The sequence below is a fragment of the Hydractinia symbiolongicarpus genome, chromosome 9 (assembly GCF_029227915.1).
Source record: "Hydractinia symbiolongicarpus strain clone_291-10 chromosome 9, HSymV2.1, whole genome shotgun sequence".
Classification (NCBI taxonomy): domain Eukaryota; kingdom Metazoa; phylum Cnidaria; class Hydrozoa; order Anthoathecata; family Hydractiniidae; genus Hydractinia; species Hydractinia symbiolongicarpus.
The window spans coordinates 9,572,873-9,591,192 of NC_079883.1; the positions used below are offsets into that span (position 1 = coordinate 9,572,873).

The following is an 18,320-nucleotide window of genomic DNA, read 5'->3' on the forward strand; positions in this document are numbered from 1 at the left end:
AAACCACATCGTTACAGACCTGGTACAGTTGCTCTCAGAGAAATCAGAAGATACCAGAAGTCAACCGAGCTCTTGATCCGCAAGTTGCCTTTCCAGCGTCTTGTGCGAGAAATTGCTCAGGACTTCAAAACAGATCTGCGATTCCAGAGCACAGCCGTTATGGCTCTGCAAGAGGCTTCTGAAGCGTACCTTGTTGGCTTGTTCGAGGATACTAACTTGTGTGCCATTCACGCAAAACGAGTTACAATCATGCCTAAAGACATCCAGTTGGCAAGAAGAATTCGTGGGGAACGTGCCTAAGCATCTTACCAAACAAAAAACGGCTATTTTTATAGCCACACATCCATAAAAAATATTACGGCTAGCTTTTTATATCAAACTTTGTTCTGCTTTCTGTTTAAATTTTATGCTACATAAAAATTTTATGCTACATAAAGTTTGACAATGTTAAAAATATGAAGGGCAAGAAAAGTAAAAGCAAGAAAATAAGAAATTTAAAAACGAAAATACTTAAACTTAGGGAATCTAATCTTAAAATTACTCTTTTTTAACTGTTTAAGTGACTTAAACAAGTTTAACTTTGTACCAAGATAATGTTTTTTTGTAAATGTGTGGCTATAAAAATAGCCGTTTGTTAATGTAATAGCCAGATACACACAAATTATTTTTTTGCGGTCTTCTTTGCTGCCTTTTTGGGAGTCTTTTTGACCTTCTTTGCTGCAGGTTTTTTAGCAACAGGCTTCTTTGTGGGTTTCTTAGCTGCTGGTTTCTTAGCCGAGGCTTTCTTTGTGGCAGGCTTCTTTGCTGCTTTCTTTGGCGTGCTCTTCTTTGCTGGCTTCTTTTTTGGTGTACTTTTCTTTGCAGTAGGCTTCTTTGCCGTTGGCTTTTTTGCTGCGGCCTTTTTCTTAGGTTTTTCTTTTTTTACCTGACCTAGCTTGAATGATCCAGAAGCACCAGTGCCTTTAGTTTGAATCAAATCGCCTGATGTTACTCCTCGTTTAAGAGCCATTTTCAGATGATGATCTGAGTTTTCAGCAACTTTGTAATTTGCATGAATATATTTTGTAATAGCTTGGCGAGATGAACCACCGCGTTCCTTTAGGGTAGCGATAGCAGCCTTGATCATGTCCACATATTTAGGGTGATCAGCTGTCTTCTTTGCAGCAGGTTTCTTCTTGGGTGCGATTTTCTTTGGAGAAGCTGCTTCACTCATTTTTAATGTTTTCTTACAACAATCCAACGATAAACGATGCTTGTTATCACAGTAGAAGTATACTAAACATTACCGTGTAAATGAGATATAATTTAAGACGGTGCGAAGTATGCGGACGTAAAAGTACCACTCCCGGGAATTGATTTGGCGCGAAAACAGAAATGTGTGTTTCTGTACATCGTATAATGTCCGTTTTGGGTGCCGCGACTATGCGAAAGCATGTTAATTTTTATTTGTAGCACGACGCAATAGTCTGAAAGAGAAGCTGCTGGAGTTTGAGGTCTTCAGCATTACATCTACTCTGTTAATTTGGGCTTCTTCCGCGCCCGTGTTAGGATTTTCATAAAGCGTTCTTTGGTTTGCGTTGCGTATGTCGGCCTACATCATCGACACGGCCTGTTTCCGGCTATTAGGAGCAATTCATATATTGGGCACTGCGTTTCGACTTTTTTATTAGACCACAGTAAAAAAATTCACTCACAGAAGTCCCTTTCTTTCATGGCTACAAACACGAAGAATTCTGTCGTAAGTAAAACGAATGCGCAAGCCAAAATAACGATGGGGCGAAGTCATAAGCATGGCCCTGTGGCCCAATGGATAAGGCATCTGACTACGAATCAGGGGATTCCAGGTTCGACTCCTGGCAGGGTCGCACTGTCGCATTTCGGCTGCATGGTCTACTGTGTAACGCGCGCGCACGTTCTGGCGTAATGCGTTGATAAACGGAATGTACGCAGTCATATTGGAAAGTAATATCACGCACTTAGTATCGTCGCCTTTGTTAGCATTCATGTAAGTTACCATCCACTCGCTACAGTCGCTCTCCATCCTACGGCTAAATCAACAGCCGTGATTTTTACTATGTCGCCGTCCATCCGTACGCGGTGACAGTTGTAAGCTTTACAGTAACGTGACATGCTCCACAAGCAGTTACGGTGTGTGGACGATGCCTATCATGGCAACGCTTGTTCTTTATCGCTTCTCGGCCTAATGGCTAAGATCAAGTGTAGTATCTGTTCTTATCAGTTTAATATCTGGTAGGCCATTCTCTGAATGGTCAGTATATTAATCTGATTTTTGGCCTTGGGTCATGGAGGTGGATTCATTCACGCCGTGACCACGGGTTGCCTTGGTGTTGCACTATTACCGATGGCGGCCCACATAAGCAATAAAAGAATAATAGCAGTCCTCTTTCCGACGGCACTCTGCATAGTCTACGGCGGGAACAAAACGCGTACACTGGGGGAGAATACAGCCTATGCCCCGCGACACGGCAGTTTATAACACACTCAAGCCACAAGCATTAACAAACTTTGAAGGGTACCCTCATGCTACGGTGCAGTTCCAACTCATACTTACCTGACGGGGAAGTAAAGACTGATCAATGAGGGTTTTCTTCCAGAGTGAGGCTCTTGCATTGCACTACGCTTGGGCTGACCTCTGCGATTACTGCAAACGTCAGTAACTCGACCGTACAATTTCTGGTAGTGGGGGCCTGCGTCCGCGCTCGCCCCCTCCTTAAGTCAAAATGAATGAGCTTAGAAAAGTTGCGCGGCCAAATGTCGGTGGTGACTTAAATGCTAAGGTAAAACCTCGCTTGGCTGTTACGAAACGTGATTGCGATATAAGTCCTCGGAAGGCGGCGGAATTTTATTTTATTTGCCATTCCGTCAGGGTTATTGGATGATCGGCAATAGATCGAGTTTGTATGCATTTGAAAGCTCTTTTTTCTCGTACTATCACCTGAAAATGTCGTAGGAAAATGTCATAGGAAACACTTTCAACAACCGCCACGTTCCTTAATTGTTATAACAAGAAATATATCACAGCACCATTGAAATGAAAAGGCAACAAATGAAAATGAAAAGCCTACGACACCGGGAGTTCCCAGGCGGTCCCCCATCCAAGTACTATCCCGGCCCGACGATGCTTAACTTCCGTGATCAGACGAGAACGGGTGTGTTCATCGTGGTATGGCCGTAGACATTAGTAGGGGCAAATACGTGCAATTTATTTTGACGTTGTGATCAAATTTTTTTATTTAATTTCTTTGAGTTACTTAGGACAAGGCGTATGCATGGATTATCTATTAGACTTTAAGGTTATAGTTTTGTGAAAAAAACAATGTTTTTTTAAAGATGTGTGGCTATAAAAATAGCCGTTGTTTTCTGAGTGTAGCGGTTTACTTCTTCTGTCCTTTGTCGTTCTTCTTTGGGAGTAAGACAGCTTGAATGTTTGGCAAAACACCACCAGCTGCAATGGTTACACCGCTCAAAAGTTTGTTTAATTCTTCATCATTACGAACAGCCAATTGTAAATGTCTTGGAATAATCCTAGCTTTTTTGTTGTCTCTTGCTGCGTTACCAGCCAACTCCAATATCTCAGCAGATAAATATTCCAAGACGGCTGCTAAGTAAACTGGTGCTCCAGATCCAATTCGGTTAGCATAGTGCCCTCTACGAAGGAATCTATGCACTCTACCGACTGGAAATTGAAGTCCAGCTCTTGAGGATCTTGTCTTGGCTTTAGCCTTAGCTTTTCCACCTTTTCCACGTCCAGACATAACTGCGATTTGATTTGTAAGTTAATACAAAAACGTACGAATATTTAACGTAAGTGTTAACGAAATAAACTTTACTCGTTTTTTCATCATAAAAATAGGATCGAAATCATGTTTTTTTAACCAATCATAATTAAGTATTAAACAAAAGATTTTTTTTTTAACCAATTAAATTGCGTATCGGCGTTTTCGGATCGAATTCGATCCGATTTTTTTACTTATAAACAAAAAGTTTTGACTTGCAGTTTAATGCTTATTTACAAGTTAAGTAGCAAAAATTTTTAACCATGTCTGACGCAGCAGCTAAAGGAGGAAAACAGGCACCTAAAGTAGCCAAGAAAGGTGAAAAAAGAGCCGGCAAAAAAGGAGGAAAGATTGGTGGAACTGGTGAAAAGAAACGCAAGAGAAAGAGAAAGGAAAGTTATGCTATTTACATCTACAATGTTTTGAAACAAGTTCACCCAGATGTCGGAGTTTCAAGCAAAGCTATGAGCATCATGAACTCATTTGTCAACGACATCTTTGAGCGCATTGCTTCCGAAGCTTCGCGTTTGGCTCTTCAAAACAAAAAGTCGACCATCTCTTCTCGTGAAATTCAAACCGCAGTACGTCTTCTCTTGCCTGGAGAACTTGCAAAACACGCAGTCAGTGAAGGAACAAAAGCCGTCACAAAATACACAAGCAGCAAGTAAACCAACGTCTACCAAACACAAACGGTCTTTTTTAAGACCACACATCTTTAAAAAAACATTTACTTGGCGTCACTACAAGTTAACCGAAGTTAATAAAACTTCTAAATAATGTGCTTAAGAACACTAGCCTACATTTAAAATACTTCCCCATGTGTGTGTGTGGATTAGCTTCACTTTTCATACGTATTATTAGCTGTACTTGCACAAAAGACAAGTACATTGATCCATGTTATTGCTTACATTTAACTTAACCCAGCTTTTCACGGAAACACTCCCAGGCAAATTAACCCTACAAAGTATTTCTAAATTTTTTTTGTGTCATATATGACATAGTATCGTATAGCAATAAATGTAACTGTGACAAGACTTTACACATTGTGTAATTTGGAAGCGTGCACAAAGTAATGTTTTAAAAGATTTGTGGCTATAAAAATAGCCGTTTTTGTTGAGCAATGACAACGCTTAACCTCCGAATCCGTAAAGAGTTCTTCCTTGACGTTTTAAGGCATAAACAACATCCATAGCGGTAACGGTCTTGCGTTTAGCGTGCTCTGTGTAGGTTACAGCATCACGAATAACATTCTCTAAGAAAACCTTCAGTACACCTCTGGTTTCCTCATAGATAAGGCCAGAGATACGTTTGACACCACCTCGTCGAGCAAGACGTCGAATAGCAGGTTTTGTGATTCCCTGAATGTTATCACGAAGAATTTTTCGGTGACGTTTAGCACCTCCTTTTCCCAATCCTTTACCTCCTTTTCCGCGTCCAGACATATTGATATAGTTGCGTACAGAACGAGTACAAAAACAACGTTTGAGTTAACAGAATTCAGACAGCTTTAAAAAGAGGCCATAAAATTACCTACTGCTCGTGGAAACACCCTAATTAACCAATAGAGTTGCGTCATTACAAAATGTTCCGAACATTTTGTACATTTTTTTAAGTAAAACTGTAGTTTTTTTAAAAATTCGTGGTCTTAATGTTTCAGTAAGGCAATAAATTTGGCATCGTTGGAATTCGCCAAACCTTCTGCTACTTACTAAAAAAAAAAAAAGTCAAAAGCTTTTGTGTATCAGAAGATACAGCCGTTTTCCCGTAGCCAAAAAACACAGATTTTATAAAAATGTTAAAGTAATGAGCGTAATGTCATTATGCAGCCAATCAGAAATTACTTTCTTAGCACCAATCAAATGGTTTGTTTTGAACCTTAGCTGTCAATCAATATGAGAAATAAAACTTTGGCGCGATAGTGCATTTTAGACCGTCTTGTGTATCCGTACTACATCGACTTCTTAAAATATGGCTCGTACAAAGCAAACTGCACGTAAATCTACTGGAGGAAAGGCTCCACGAAAACAACTCGCCACTAAAGCTGCGAGGAAAAGCGCACCAGCTACTGGAGGAGTGAAAAAACCACATCGTTACAGACCTGGTACAGTTGCTCTCAGAGAAATCAGAAGATACCAGAAGTCAACCGAGCTCTTGATCCGCAAGTTGCCTTTCCAGCGTCTTGTGCGAGAAATTGCTCAGGACTTCAAAACAGATCTGCGATTCCAGAGCACAGCCGTTATGGCTCTGCAAGAGGCTTCTGAAGCGTACCTTGTTGGCTTGTTCGAGGATACTAACTTGTGTGCCATTCACGCAAAACGAGTTACAATCATGCCTAAAGACATCCAGTTGGCAAGAAGAATTCGTGGGGAACGTGCCTAAGCATCTTACCAAACAAAAAACGGCTATTTTTATAGCCACACATCCATAAAAAATATTACGGCTAGCTTTTTATATCAAACTTTGTTCTGCTTTCTGTTTAAATTTTATGCTACATAAAAATTTTATGCTACATAAAGTTTGACAATGTTAAAAATATGAAGGGCAAGAAAAGTAAAAGCAAGAAAATAAGAAATTTAAAAACGAAAATACTTAAACTTAGGGAATCTAATCTTAAAATTACTCTTTTTTAACTGTTTAAGTGACTTAAACAAGTTTAACTTTGTACCAAGATAATGTTTTTTTGTAAATGTGTGGCTATAAAAATAGCCGTTTGTTAATGTAATAGCCAGATACACACAAATTATTTTTTTGCGGTCTTCTTTGCTGCCTTTTTGGGAGTCTTTTTGACCTTCTTTGCTGCAGGTTTTTTAGCAACAGGCTTCTTTGTGGGTTTCTTAGCTGCTGGTTTCTTAGCCGAGGCTTTCTTTGTGGCAGGCTTCTTTGCTGCTTTCTTTGGCGTGCTCTTCTTTGCTGGCTTCTTTTTTGGTGTACTTTTCTTTGCAGTAGGCTTCTTTGCCGTTGGCTTTTTTGCTGCGGCCTTTTTCTTAGGTTTTTCTTTTTTTACCTGACCTAGCTTGAATGATCCAGAAGCACCAGTGCCTTTAGTTTGAATCAAATCGCCTGATGTTACTCCTCGTTTAAGAGCCATTTTCAGATGATGATCTGAGTTTTCAGCAACTTTGTAATTTGCATGAATATATTTTGTAATAGCTTGGCGAGATGAACCACCGCGTTCCTTTAGGGTAGCGATAGCAGCCTTGATCATGTCCACATATTTAGGGTGATCAGCTGTCTTCTTTGCAGCAGGTTTCTTCTTGGGTGTGATTTTCTTTGGAGAAGCTGCTTCACTCATTTTTAATGTTTTCTTACAACAATCCAACGATAAACGATGCTTGTTATCACAGTAGAAGTATACTAAACATTACCGTGTAAATGAGATATAATTTAAGACGGTGCGAAGTATGCGGACGTAAAAGTACCACTCCCGGGAATTGATTTGGCGCGAAAACAGAAATGTGTGTTTCTGTACATCGTATAATGTCCGTTTTGGGTGCCGCGACTATGCGAAAGCATGTTAATTTTTATTTGTAGCACGACGCAATAGTCTGAAAGAGAAGCTGCTGGAGTTTGAGGTCTTCAGCATTACATCTACTCTGTTAATTTGGGCTTCTTCCGCGCCCGTGTTAGGATTTTCATAAAGCGTTCTTTGGTTTGCGTTGCGTATGTCGGCCTACATCATCGACACGGCCTGTTTCCGGCTATTAGGAGCAATTCATATATTGGGCACTGCGTTTCGACTTTTTTATTAGACCACAGTAAAAAAATTCACTCACAGAAGTCCCTTTCTTTCATGGCTACAAACACGAAGAATTCTGTCGTAAGTAAAACGAATGCGCAAGCCAAAATAACGATGGGGCGAAGTCATAAGCATGGCCCTGTGGCCCAATGGATAAGGCATCTGACTACGAATCAGGGGATTCCAGGTTCGACTCCTGGCAGGGTCGCACTGTCGCATTTCGGCTGCATGGTCTACTGTGTAACGCGCGCGCACGTTCTGGCGTAATGCGTTGATAAACGGAATGTACGCAGTCATATTGGAAAGTAATATCACGCACTTAGTATCGTCGCCTTTGTTAGCATTCATGTAAGTTACCATCCACTCGCTACAGTCGCTCTCCATCCTACGGCTAAATCAACAGCCGTGATTTTTACTATGTCGCCGTCCATCCGTACGCGGTGACAGTTGTAAGCTTTACAGTAACGTGACATGCTCCACAAGCAGTTACGGTGTGTGGACGATGCCTATCATGGCAACGCTTGTTCTTTATCGCTTCTCGGCCTAATGGCTAAGATCAAGTGTAGTATCTGTTCTTATCAGTTTAATATCTGGTAGGCCATTCTCTGAATGGTCAGTATATTAATCTGATTTTTGGCCTTGGGTCATGGAGGTGGATTCATTCACGCCGTGACCACGGGTTGCCTTGGTGTTGCACTATTACCGATGGCGGCCCACATAAGCAATAAAAGAATAATAGCAGTCCTCTTTCCGACGGCACTCTGCATAGTCTACGGCGGGAACAAAACGCGTACACTGGGGGAGAATACAGCCTATGCCCCGCGACACGGCAGTTTATAACACACTCAAGCCACAAGCATTAACAAACTTTGAAGGGTACCCTCATGCTACGGTGCAGTTCCAACTCATACTTTTTGGGAGTCTTTTTGACCTTCTTTGCTGCAGGTTTTTTAGCAACAGGCTTCTTTGTGGGTTTCTTAGCTGCTGGTTTCTTAGCCGAGGCTTTCTTTGTGGCAGGCTTCTTTGCTGCTTTCTTTGGCGTGCTCTTCTTTGCTGGCTTCTTTTTTGGTGTACTTTTCTTTACCTGACGGGGAAGTAAAGACTGATCAATGAGGGTTTTCTTCCAGAGTGAGGCTCTTGCATTGCACTACGCTTGGGCTGACCTCTGCGATTACTGCAAACGTCAGTAACTCGACCGTACAATTTCTGGTAGTGGGGGCCTGCGTCCGCGCTCGCCCCCTCCTTAAGTCAAAATGAATGAGCTTAGAAAAGTTGCGCGGCCAAATGTCGGTGGTGACTTAAACGCTAAGGTAAAACCTCGCTTGGCTGTTACGAAACGTGATTGCGATATAAGTCCTCGGAAGGCGGCGGAATTTTATTTTATTTGCCATTCCGTCAGGGTTATTGGATGATCGGCAATAGATCGAGTTTGTATGCATTTGAAAGCTCTTTTTTCTCGTACTATCACCTGAAAATGTCGTAGGAAAATGTCATAGGAAACACTTTCAACAACCGCCACGTTCCTTAATTGTTATAACAAGAAATATATCACAGCACCATTGAAATGAAAAGGCAACAAATGAAAATGAAAAGCCTACGACACCGGGAGTTCCCAGGCGGTCCCCCATCCAAGTACTATCCCGGCCCGACGATGCTTAACTTCCGTGATCAGACGAGAACGGGTGTGTTCATCGTGGTATGGCCGTAGACATTAGTAGGGGCAAATACGTGCAATTTATTTTGACGTTGTGATCAAATTTTTTTATTTAATTTCTTTGAGTTACTTAGGACAAGGCGTATGCATGGATTATCTATTAGACTTTAAGGTTATAGTTTTGTGAAAAAAACAATGTTTTTTTAAAGATGTGTGGCTATAAAAATAGCCGTTGTTTTCTGAGTGTAGCGGTTTACTTCTTCTGTCCTTTGTCGTTCTTCTTTGGGAGTAAGACAGCTTGAATGTTTGGCAAAACACCACCAGCTGCAATGGTTACACCGCTCAAAAGTTTGTTTAATTCTTCATCATTACGAACAGCCAATTGTAAATGTCTTGGAATAATCCTAGCTTTTTTGTTGTCTCTTGCTGCGTTACCAGCCAACTCCAATATCTCAGCAGATAAATATTCCAAGACGGCTGCTAAGTAAACTGGTGCTCCAGATCCAATTCGGTTAGCATAGTGCCCTCTACGAAGGAATCTATGCACTCTACCGACTGGAAATTGAAGTCCAGCTCTTGAGGATCTTGTCTTGGCTTTAGCCTTAGCTTTTCCACCTTTTCCACGTCCAGACATAACTGCGATTTGATTTGTAAGTTAATACAAAAACGTACGAATATTTAACGTAAGTGTTAACGAAATAAACTTTACTCGTTTTTTCATCATAAAAATAGGATCGAAATCATGTTTTTTTAACCAATCATAATTAAGTATTAAACAAAAGATTTTTTTTTTAACCAATTAAATTGCGTATCGGCGTTTTCGGATCGAATTCGATCCGATTTTTTTACTTATAAACAAAAAGTTTTGACTTGCAGTTTAATGCTTATTTACAAGTTAAGTAGCAAAAATTTTTAACCATGTCTGACGCAGCAGCTAAAGGAGGAAAACAGGCACCTAAAGTAGCCAAGAAAGGTGAAAAAAGAGCCGGCAAAAAAGGAGGAAAGATTGGTGGAACTGGTGAAAAGAAACGCAAGAGAAAGAGAAAGGAAAGTTATGCTATTTACATCTACAATGTTTTGAAACAAGTTCACCCAGATGTCGGAGTTTCAAGCAAAGCTATGAGCATCATGAACTCATTTGTCAACGACATCTTTGAGCGCATTGCTTCCGAAGCTTCGCGTTTGGCTCTTCAAAACAAAAAGTCGACCATCTCTTCTCGTGAAATTCAAACCGCAGTACGTCTTCTCTTGCCTGGAGAACTTGCAAAACACGCAGTCAGTGAAGGAACAAAAGCCGTCACAAAATACACAAGCAGCAAGTAAACCAACGTCTACCAAACACAAACGGTCTTTTTTAAGACCACACATCTTTAAAAAAACATTTACTTGGCGTCACTACAAGTTAACCGAAGTTAATAAAACTTCTAAATAATGTGCTTAAGAACACTAGCCTACATTTAAAATACTTCCCCATGTGTGTGTGTGGATTAGCTTCACTTTTCATACGTATTATTAGCTGTACTTGCAGAAAAGACAAGTACATTGATCCATGTTATTGCTTACATTTAACTTAACCCAGCTTTTCACGGAAACACTCCCAGGCAAATTAACCCTACAAAGTATTTCTAAATTTTTTTTGTGTCATATATGACATAGTATCGTATAGCAATAAATGTAACTGTGACAAGACTTTACACATTGTGTAATTTGGAAGCGTGCACAAAGTAATGTTTTAAAAGATTTGTGGCTATAAAAATAGCCGTTTTTGTTGAGCAATGACAACGCTTAACCTCCGAATCCGTAAAGAGTTCTTCCTTGACGTTTTAAGGCATAAACAACATCCATAGCGGTAACGGTCTTGCGTTTAGCGTGCTCTGTGTAGGTTACAGCATCACGAATAACATTCTCTAAGAAAACCTTCAGTACACCTCTGGTTTCCTCATAGATAAGGCCAGAGATACGTTTGACACCACCTCGTCGAGCAAGACGTCGAATAGCAGGTTTTGTGATTCCCTGAATGTTATCACGAAGAATTTTTCGGTGACGTTTAGCACCTCCTTTTCCCAATCCTTTACCTCCTTTTCCGCGTCCAGACATATTGATATAGTTGCGTACAGAACGAGTACAAAAACAACGTTTGAGTTAACAGAATTCAGACAGCTTTAAAAAGAGGCCATAAAATTACCTACTGCTCGTGGAAACACCCTAATTAACCAATAGAGTTGCGTCATTACAAAATGTTCCGAACATTTTGTACATTTTTTTAAGTAAAACTGTAGTTTTTTTAAAAATTCGTGGTCTTAATGTTTCAGTAAGGCAATAAATTTGGCATCGTTGGAATTCGCCAAACCTTCTGCTACTTACTAAAAAAAAAAAAAGTCAAAAGCTTTTGTGTATCAGAAGATACAGCCGTTTTCCCGTAGCCAAAAAACACAGATTTTATAAAAATGTTAAAGTAATGAGCGTAATGTCATTATGCAGCCAATCAGAAATTACTTTCTTAGCACCAATCAAATGGTTTGTTTTGAACCTTAGCTGTCAATCAATATGAGAAATAAAACTTTGGCGCGATAGTGCATTTTAGACCGTCTTGTGTATCCGTACTACATCGACTTCTTAAAATATGGCTCGTACAAAGCAAACTGCACGTAAATCTACTGGAGGAAAGGCTCCACGAAAACAACTCGCCACTAAAGCTGCGAGGAAAAGCGCACCAGCTACTGGAGGAGTGAAAAAACCACATCGTTACAGACCTGGTACAGTTGCTCTCAGAGAAATCAGAAGATACCAGAAGTCAACCGAGCTCTTGATCCGCAAGTTGCCTTTCCAGCGTCTTGTGCGAGAAATTGCTCAGGACTTCAAAACAGATCTGCGATTCCAGAGCACAGCCGTTATGGCTCTGCAAGAGGCTTCTGAAGCGTACCTTGTTGGCTTGTTCGAGGATACTAACTTGTGTGCCATTCACGCAAAACGAGTTACAATCATGCCTAAAGACATCCAGTTGGCAAGAAGAATTCGTGGGGAACGTGCCTAAGCATCTTACCAAACAAAAAACGGCTATTTTTATAGCCACACATCCATAAAAAATATTACGGCTAGCTTTTTATATCAAACTTTGTTCTGCTTTCTGTTTAAATTTTATGCTACATAAAAATTTTATGCTACATAAAGTTTGACAATGTTAAAAATATGAAGGGCAAGAAAAGTAAAAGCAAGAAAATAAGAAATTTAAAAACGAAAATACTTAAACTTAGGGAATCTAATCTTAAAATTACTCTTTTTTAACTGTTTAAGTGACTTAAACAAGTTTAACTTTGTACCAAGATAATGTTTTTTTGTAAATGTGTGGCTATAAAAATAGCCGTTTGTTAATGTAATAGCCAGATACACACAAATTATTTTTTTGCGGTCTTCTTTGCTGCCTTTTTGGGAGTCTTTTTGACCTTCTTTGCTGCAGGTTTTTTAGCAACAGGCTTCTTTGTGGGTTTCTTAGCTGCTGGTTTCTTAGCCGAGGCTTTCTTTGTGGCAGGCTTCTTTGCTGCTTTCTTTGGCGTGCTCTTCTTTGCTGGCTTCTTTTTTGGTGTACTTTTCTTTGCAGTAGGCTTCTTTGCCGTTGGCTTTTTTGCTGCGGCCTTTTTCTTAGGTTTTTCTTTTTTTACCTGACCTAGCTTGAATGATCCAGAAGCACCAGTGCCTTTAGTTTGAATCAAATCGCCTGATGTTACTCCTCGTTTAAGAGCCATTTTCAGATGATGATCTGAGTTTTCAGCAACTTTGTAATTTGCATGAATATATTTTGTAATAGCTTGGCGAGATGAACCACCGCGTTCCTTTAGGGTAGCGATAGCAGCCTTGATCATGTCCACATATTTAGGGTGATCAGCTGTCTTCTTTGCAGCAGGTTTCTTCTTGGGTGCGATTTTCTTTGGAGAAGCTGCTTCACTCATTTTTAATGTTTTCTTACAACAATCCAACGATAAACGATGCTTGTTATCACAGTAGAAGTATACTAAACATTACCGTGTAAATGAGATATAATTTAAGACGGTGCGAAGTATGCGGACGTAAAAGTACCACTCCCGGGAATTGATTTGGCGCGAAAACAGAAATGTGTGTTTCTGTACATCGTATAATGTCCGTTTTGGGTGCCGCGACTATGCGAAAGCATGTTAATTTTTATTTGTAGCACGACGCAATAGTCTGAAAGAGAAGCTGCTGGAGTTTGAGGTCTTCAGCATTACATCTACTCTGTTAATTTGGGCTTCTTCCGCGCCCGTGTTAGGATTTTCATAAAGCGTTCTTTGGTTTGCGTTGCGTATGTCGGCCTACATCATCGACACGGCCTGTTTCCGGCTATTAGGAGCAATTCATATATTGGGCACTGCGTTTCGACTTTTTTATTAGACCACAGTAAAAAAATTCACTCACAGAAGTCCCTTTCTTTCATGGCTACAAACACGAAGAATTCTGTCGTAAGTAAAACGAATGCGCAAGCCAAAATAACGATGGGGCGAAGTCATAAGCATGGCCCTGTGGCCCAATGGATAAGGCATCTGACTACGAATCAGGGGATTCCAGGTTCGACTCCTGGCAGGGTCGCACTGTCGCATTTCGGCTGCATGGTCTACTGTGTAACGCGCGCGCACGTTCTGGCGTAATGCGTTGATAAACGGAATGTACGCAGTCATATTGGAAAGTAATATCACGCACTTAGTATCGTCGCCTTTGTTAGCATTCATGTAAGTTACCATCCACTCGCTACAGTCGCTCTCCATCCTACGGCTAAATCAACAGCCGTGATTTTTACTATGTCGCCGTCCATCCGTACGCGGTGACAGTTGTAAGCTTTACAGTAACGTGACATGCTCCACAAGCAGTTACGGTGTGTGGACGATGCCTATCATGGCAACGCTTGTTCTTTATCGCTTCTCGGCCTAATGGCTAAGATCAAGTGTAGTATCTGTTCTTATCAGTTTAATATCTGGTAGGCCATTCTCTGAATGGTCAGTATATTAATCTGATTTTTGGCCTTGGGTCATGGAGGTGGATTCATTCACGCCGTGACCACGGGTTGCCTTGGTGTTGCACTATTACCGATGGCGGCCCACATAAGCAATAAAAGAATAATAGCAGTCCTCTTTCCGACGGCACTCTGCATAGTCTACGGCGGGAACAAAACGCGTACACTGGGGGAGAATACAGCCTATGCCCCGCGACAAAGCCACAAGCATTAACAAACTTTGAAGGGTACCCTCATGCTACGGTGCAGTTCCAACTCATACTTACCTGAAGGGGAAGTAAAGACTGATCAATGAGGGTTTTCTTCCAGAGTGAGGCTCTTGCATTGCACTACGCTTGGGCTGACCTCTGCGATTACTGCAAACGTCAGTAACTCGACCGTACAATTTCTGGTAGTGGGGGCCTGCGTCCGCGCTCGCCCCCTCCTTAAGTCAAAATGAATGAGCTTAGAAAAGTTGCGCGGCCAAATGTCGGTGGTGACTTAAACGCTAAGGTAAAACCTCGCTTGGCTGTTACGAAACGTGATTGCGATATAAGTCCTCGGAAGGCGGCGGAATTTTATTTTATTTGCCATTCCGTCAGGGTTATTGGATGATCGGCAATAGATCGAGTTTGTATGCATTTGAAAGCTCTTTTTTCTCGTACTATCACCTGAAAATGTCGTAGGAAAATGTCATAGGAAACACTTTCAACAACCGCCACGTTCCTTAATTGTTATAACAAGAAATATATCACAGCACCATTGAAATGAAAAGGCAACAAATGAAAATGAAAAGCCTACGACACCGGGAGTTCCCAGGCGGTCCCCCATCCAAGTACTATCCCGGCCCGACGATGCTTAACTTCCGTGATCAGACGAGAACGGGTGTGTTCATCGTGGTATGGCCGTAGACATTAGTAGGGGCAAATACGTGCAATTTATTTTGACGTTGTGATCAAATTTTTTTATTTAATTTCTTTGAGTTACTTAGGACAAGGCGTATGCATGGATTATCTATTAGACTTTAAGGTTATAGTTTTGTGAAAAAAACAATGTTTTTTTAAAGATGTGTGGCTATAAAAATAGCCGTTGTTTTCTGAGTGTAGCGGTTTACTTCTTCTGTCCTTTGTCGTTCTTCTTTGGGAGTAAGACAGCTTGAATGTTTGGCAAAACACCACCAGCTGCAATGGTTACACCGCTCAAAAGTTTGTTTAATTCTTCATCATTACGAACAGCCAATTGTAAATGTCTTGGAATAATCCTAGCTTTTTTGTTGTCTCTTGCTGCGTTACCAGCCAACTCCAATATCTCAGCAGATAAATATTCCAAGACGGCTGCTAAGTAAACTGGTGCTCCAGATCCAATTCGGTTAGCATAGTGCCCTCTACGAAGGAATCTATGCACTCTACCGACTAGAAATTGAAGTCCAGCTCTTGAGGATCTTGTCTTGGCTTTAGCCTTAGCTTTTCCACCTTTTCCACGTCCAGACATAACTGCGATTTGATTTGTAAGTTAATACAAAAACGTACGAATATTTAACGTAAGTGTTAACGAAATAAACTTTACTCGTTTTTTCATCATAAAAATAGGATCGAAATCATGTTTTTTTAACCAATCATAATTAAGTATTAAACAAAAGATTTTTTTTTTAACCAATTAAATTGCGTATCGGCGTTTTCGGATCGAATTCGATCCGATTTTTTTACTTATAAACAAAAAGTTTTGACTTGCAGTTTAATGCTTATTTACAAGTTAAGTAGCAAAAATTTTTAACCATGTCTGACGCAGCAGCTAAAGGAGGAAAACAGGCACCTAAAGTAGCCAAGAAAGGTGAAAAAAGACCCGGCAAAAAAGGAGGAAAGATTGGTGGAACTGGTGAAAAGAAACGCAAGAGAAAGAGAAAGGAAAGTTATGCTATTTACATCTACAATGTTTTGAAACAAGTTCACCCAGATGTCGGAGTTTCAAGCAAAGCTATGAGCATCATGAACTCATTTGTCAACGACATCTTTGAGCGCATTGCTTCCGAAGCTTCGCGTTTGGCTCTTCAAAACAAAAAGTCGACCATCTCTTCTCGTGAAATTCAAACCGCAGTACGTCTTCTCTTGCCTGGAGAACTTGCAAAACACGCAGTCAGTGAAGGAACAAAAGCCGTCACAAAATACACAAGCAGCAAGTAAACCAACGTCTACCAAACACAAACGGTCTTTTTTAAGACCACACATCTTTAAAAAAACATTTACTTGGCGTCACTACAAGTTAACCGAAGTTAATAAAACTTCTAAATAATGTGCTTAAGAACACTAGCCTACATTTAAAATACTTCCCCATGTGTGTGTGTGGATTAGCTTCACTTTTCATACGTATTATTAGCTGTACTTGCAGAAAAGACAAGTACATTGATCCATGTTATTGCTTACATTTAACTTAACCCAGCTTTTCACGGAAACACTCCCAGGCAAATTAACCCTACAAAGTATTTCTAAATTTTTTTTGTGTCATATATGACATAGTATCGTATAGCAATAAATGTAACTGTGACAAGACTTTACACATTGTGTAATTTGGAAGCGTGCACAAAGTAATGTTTTAAAAGATTTGTGGCTATAAAAATAGCCGTTTTTGTTGAGCAATGACAACGCTTAACCTCCGAATCCGTAAAGAGTTCTTCCTTGACGTTTTAAGGCATAAACAACATCCATAGCGGTAACGGTCTTGCGTTTAGCGTGCTCTGTGTAGGTTACAGCATCACGAATAACATTCTCTAAGAAAACCTTCAGTACACCTCTGGTTTCCTCATAGATAAGGCCAGAGATACGTTTGACACCACCTCGTCGAGCAAGACGTCGAATAGCAGGTTTTGTGATTCCCTGAATGTTATCACGAAGAATTTTTCGGTGACGTTTAGCACCTCCTTTTCCCAATCCTTTACCTCCTTTTCCGCGTCCAGACATATTGATATAGTTGCGTACAGAACGAGTACAAAAACAACGTTTGAGTTAACAGAATTCAGACAGCTTTAAAAAGAGGCCATAAAATTACCTACTGCTCGTGGAAACACCCTAATTAACCAATAGAGTTGCGTCATTACAAAATGTTCCGAACATTTTGTACATTTTTTTAAGTAAAACTGTAGTTTTTTTAAAAATTCGTGGTCTTAATGTTTCAGTAAGGCAATAAATTTGGCATCGTTGGAATTCGCCAAACCTTCTGCTACTTACTAAAAAAAAAAAAAGTCAAAAGCTTTTGTGTATCAGAAGATACAGCCGTTTTCCCGTAGCCAAAAAACACAGATTTTATAAAAATGTTAAAGTAATGAGCGTAATGTCATTATGCAGCCAATCAGAAATTACTTTCTTAGCACCAATCAAATGGTTTGTTTTGAACCTTAGCTGTCAATCAATATGAGAAATAAAACTTTGGCGCGATAGTGCATTTTAGACCGTCTTGTGTATCCGTACTACATCGACTTCTTAAAATATGGCTCGTACAAAGCAAACTGCACGTAAATCTACTGGAGGAAAGGCTCCACGAAAACAACTCGCCACTAAAGCTGCGAGGAAAAGCGCACCAGCTACTGGAGGAGTGAAAAAACCACATCGTTACAGACCTGGTACAGTTGCTCTCAGAGAAATCAGAAGATACCAGAAGTCAACCGAGCTCTTGATCCGCAAGTTGCCTTTCCAGCGTCTTGTGCGAGAAATTGCTCAGGACTTCAAAACAGATCTGCGATTCCAGAACACAGCCGTTATGGCTCTGCAAGAGGCTTCTGAAGCGTACCTTGTTGGCTTGTTCGAGGATACTAACTTGTGTGCCATTCACGCAAAACGAGTTACAATCATGCCTAAAGACATCCAGTTGGCAAGAAGAATTCGTGGGGAACGTGCCTAAGCATCTTACCAAACAAAAAACGGCTATTTTTATAGCCACACATCCATAAAAAATATTACGGCTAGCTTTTTATATCAAACTTTGTTCTGCTTTCTGTTTAAATTTTATGCTACATAAAAATTTTATGCTACATAAAGTTTGACAATGTTAAAAATATGAAGGGCAAGAAAAGTAAAAGCAAGAAAATAAGAAATTTAAAAACGAAAATACTTAAACTTAGGGAATCTAATCTTAAAATTACTC

The 18,320-nt window shown here is 40.3% G+C and overlaps 3 protein-coding genes and 9 non-coding genes across 12 annotated transcripts; 8 read left to right on the top strand and 4 right to left on the bottom strand.

Annotated features, from left to right (window-relative positions):
• Positions 1-2,187: 2,187 nt before the first annotated feature.
• On the top strand, positions 2,188-2,379 carry LOC130660971 (U2 spliceosomal RNA). Its single transcript, XR_008988167.1, has one exon. It is a non-coding gene; the product is annotated as a U2 spliceosomal RNA (small nuclear RNA).
• A 185-nt stretch (positions 2,380-2,564) lies between these two features.
• On the top strand, positions 2,565-2,729 carry LOC130659924 (U1 spliceosomal RNA). The gene has a single exon (XR_008987127.1). It is a non-coding gene; the product is annotated as a U1 spliceosomal RNA (small nuclear RNA).
• Positions 2,730-3,079: 350 nt separating this feature from the next.
• On the bottom strand, positions 3,080-3,198 carry LOC130661657 (5S ribosomal RNA). Its single transcript, XR_008988835.1, has one exon. It is a non-coding gene; the product is annotated as a 5S ribosomal RNA (ribosomal RNA).
• Positions 3,199-6,447: 3,249 nt separating this feature from the next.
• On the bottom strand, positions 6,448-7,360 carry LOC130657692 (histone H1-delta-like). Its single transcript, XM_057460701.1, has one exon. The coding sequence runs from the start codon at positions 7,087-7,089 to the stop codon at positions 6,538-6,540; it is 552 nt and encodes a 183-aa protein (XP_057316684.1). The 5' UTR covers positions 7,090-7,360; the 3' UTR covers positions 6,448-6,537.
• Positions 7,361-8,063: 703 nt separating this feature from the next.
• LOC130660972 (U2 spliceosomal RNA) lies at positions 8,064-8,255 on the top strand. The gene has a single exon (XR_008988168.1). It is a non-coding gene; the product is annotated as a U2 spliceosomal RNA (small nuclear RNA).
• A 354-nt stretch (positions 8,256-8,609) lies between these two features.
• On the top strand, positions 8,610-8,774 carry LOC130660474 (U1 spliceosomal RNA). The gene has a single exon (XR_008987673.1). It is a non-coding gene; the product is annotated as a U1 spliceosomal RNA (small nuclear RNA).
• A 350-nt stretch (positions 8,775-9,124) lies between these two features.
• Positions 9,125-9,243, bottom strand: LOC130661658 (5S ribosomal RNA). The gene has a single exon (XR_008988836.1). It is a non-coding gene; the product is annotated as a 5S ribosomal RNA (ribosomal RNA).
• A 536-nt stretch (positions 9,244-9,779) lies between these two features.
• LOC130657014 (histone H2B, gonadal-like) lies at positions 9,780-10,717 on the top strand. The gene has a single exon (XM_057459963.1). It carries the CDS (start codon positions 10,106-10,108, stop codon positions 10,508-10,510), a length of 405 nt encoding a protein of 134 aa, XP_057315946.1. The 5' UTR covers positions 9,780-10,105; the 3' UTR covers positions 10,511-10,717.
• A 3,391-nt stretch (positions 10,718-14,108) lies between these two features.
• LOC130660973 (U2 spliceosomal RNA) lies at positions 14,109-14,300 on the top strand. Its single transcript, XR_008988169.1, has one exon. It is a non-coding gene; the product is annotated as a U2 spliceosomal RNA (small nuclear RNA).
• A 165-nt stretch (positions 14,301-14,465) lies between these two features.
• On the top strand, positions 14,466-14,630 carry LOC130660469 (U1 spliceosomal RNA). Its single transcript, XR_008987667.1, has one exon. It is a non-coding gene; the product is annotated as a U1 spliceosomal RNA (small nuclear RNA).
• A 350-nt stretch (positions 14,631-14,980) lies between these two features.
• On the bottom strand, positions 14,981-15,099 carry LOC130661659 (5S ribosomal RNA). The gene has a single exon (XR_008988837.1). It is a non-coding gene; the product is annotated as a 5S ribosomal RNA (ribosomal RNA).
• Positions 15,100-15,610: 511 nt separating this feature from the next.
• LOC130656906 (late histone H2B.L4-like) lies at positions 15,611-16,637 on the top strand. Its single transcript, XM_057459848.1, has one exon. The coding sequence runs from the start codon at positions 15,962-15,964 to the stop codon at positions 16,364-16,366; it is 405 nt and encodes a 134-aa protein (XP_057315831.1). The 5' UTR covers positions 15,611-15,961; the 3' UTR covers positions 16,367-16,637.
• The last annotated feature ends 1,683 nt before the right edge of the window (positions 16,638-18,320 follow it).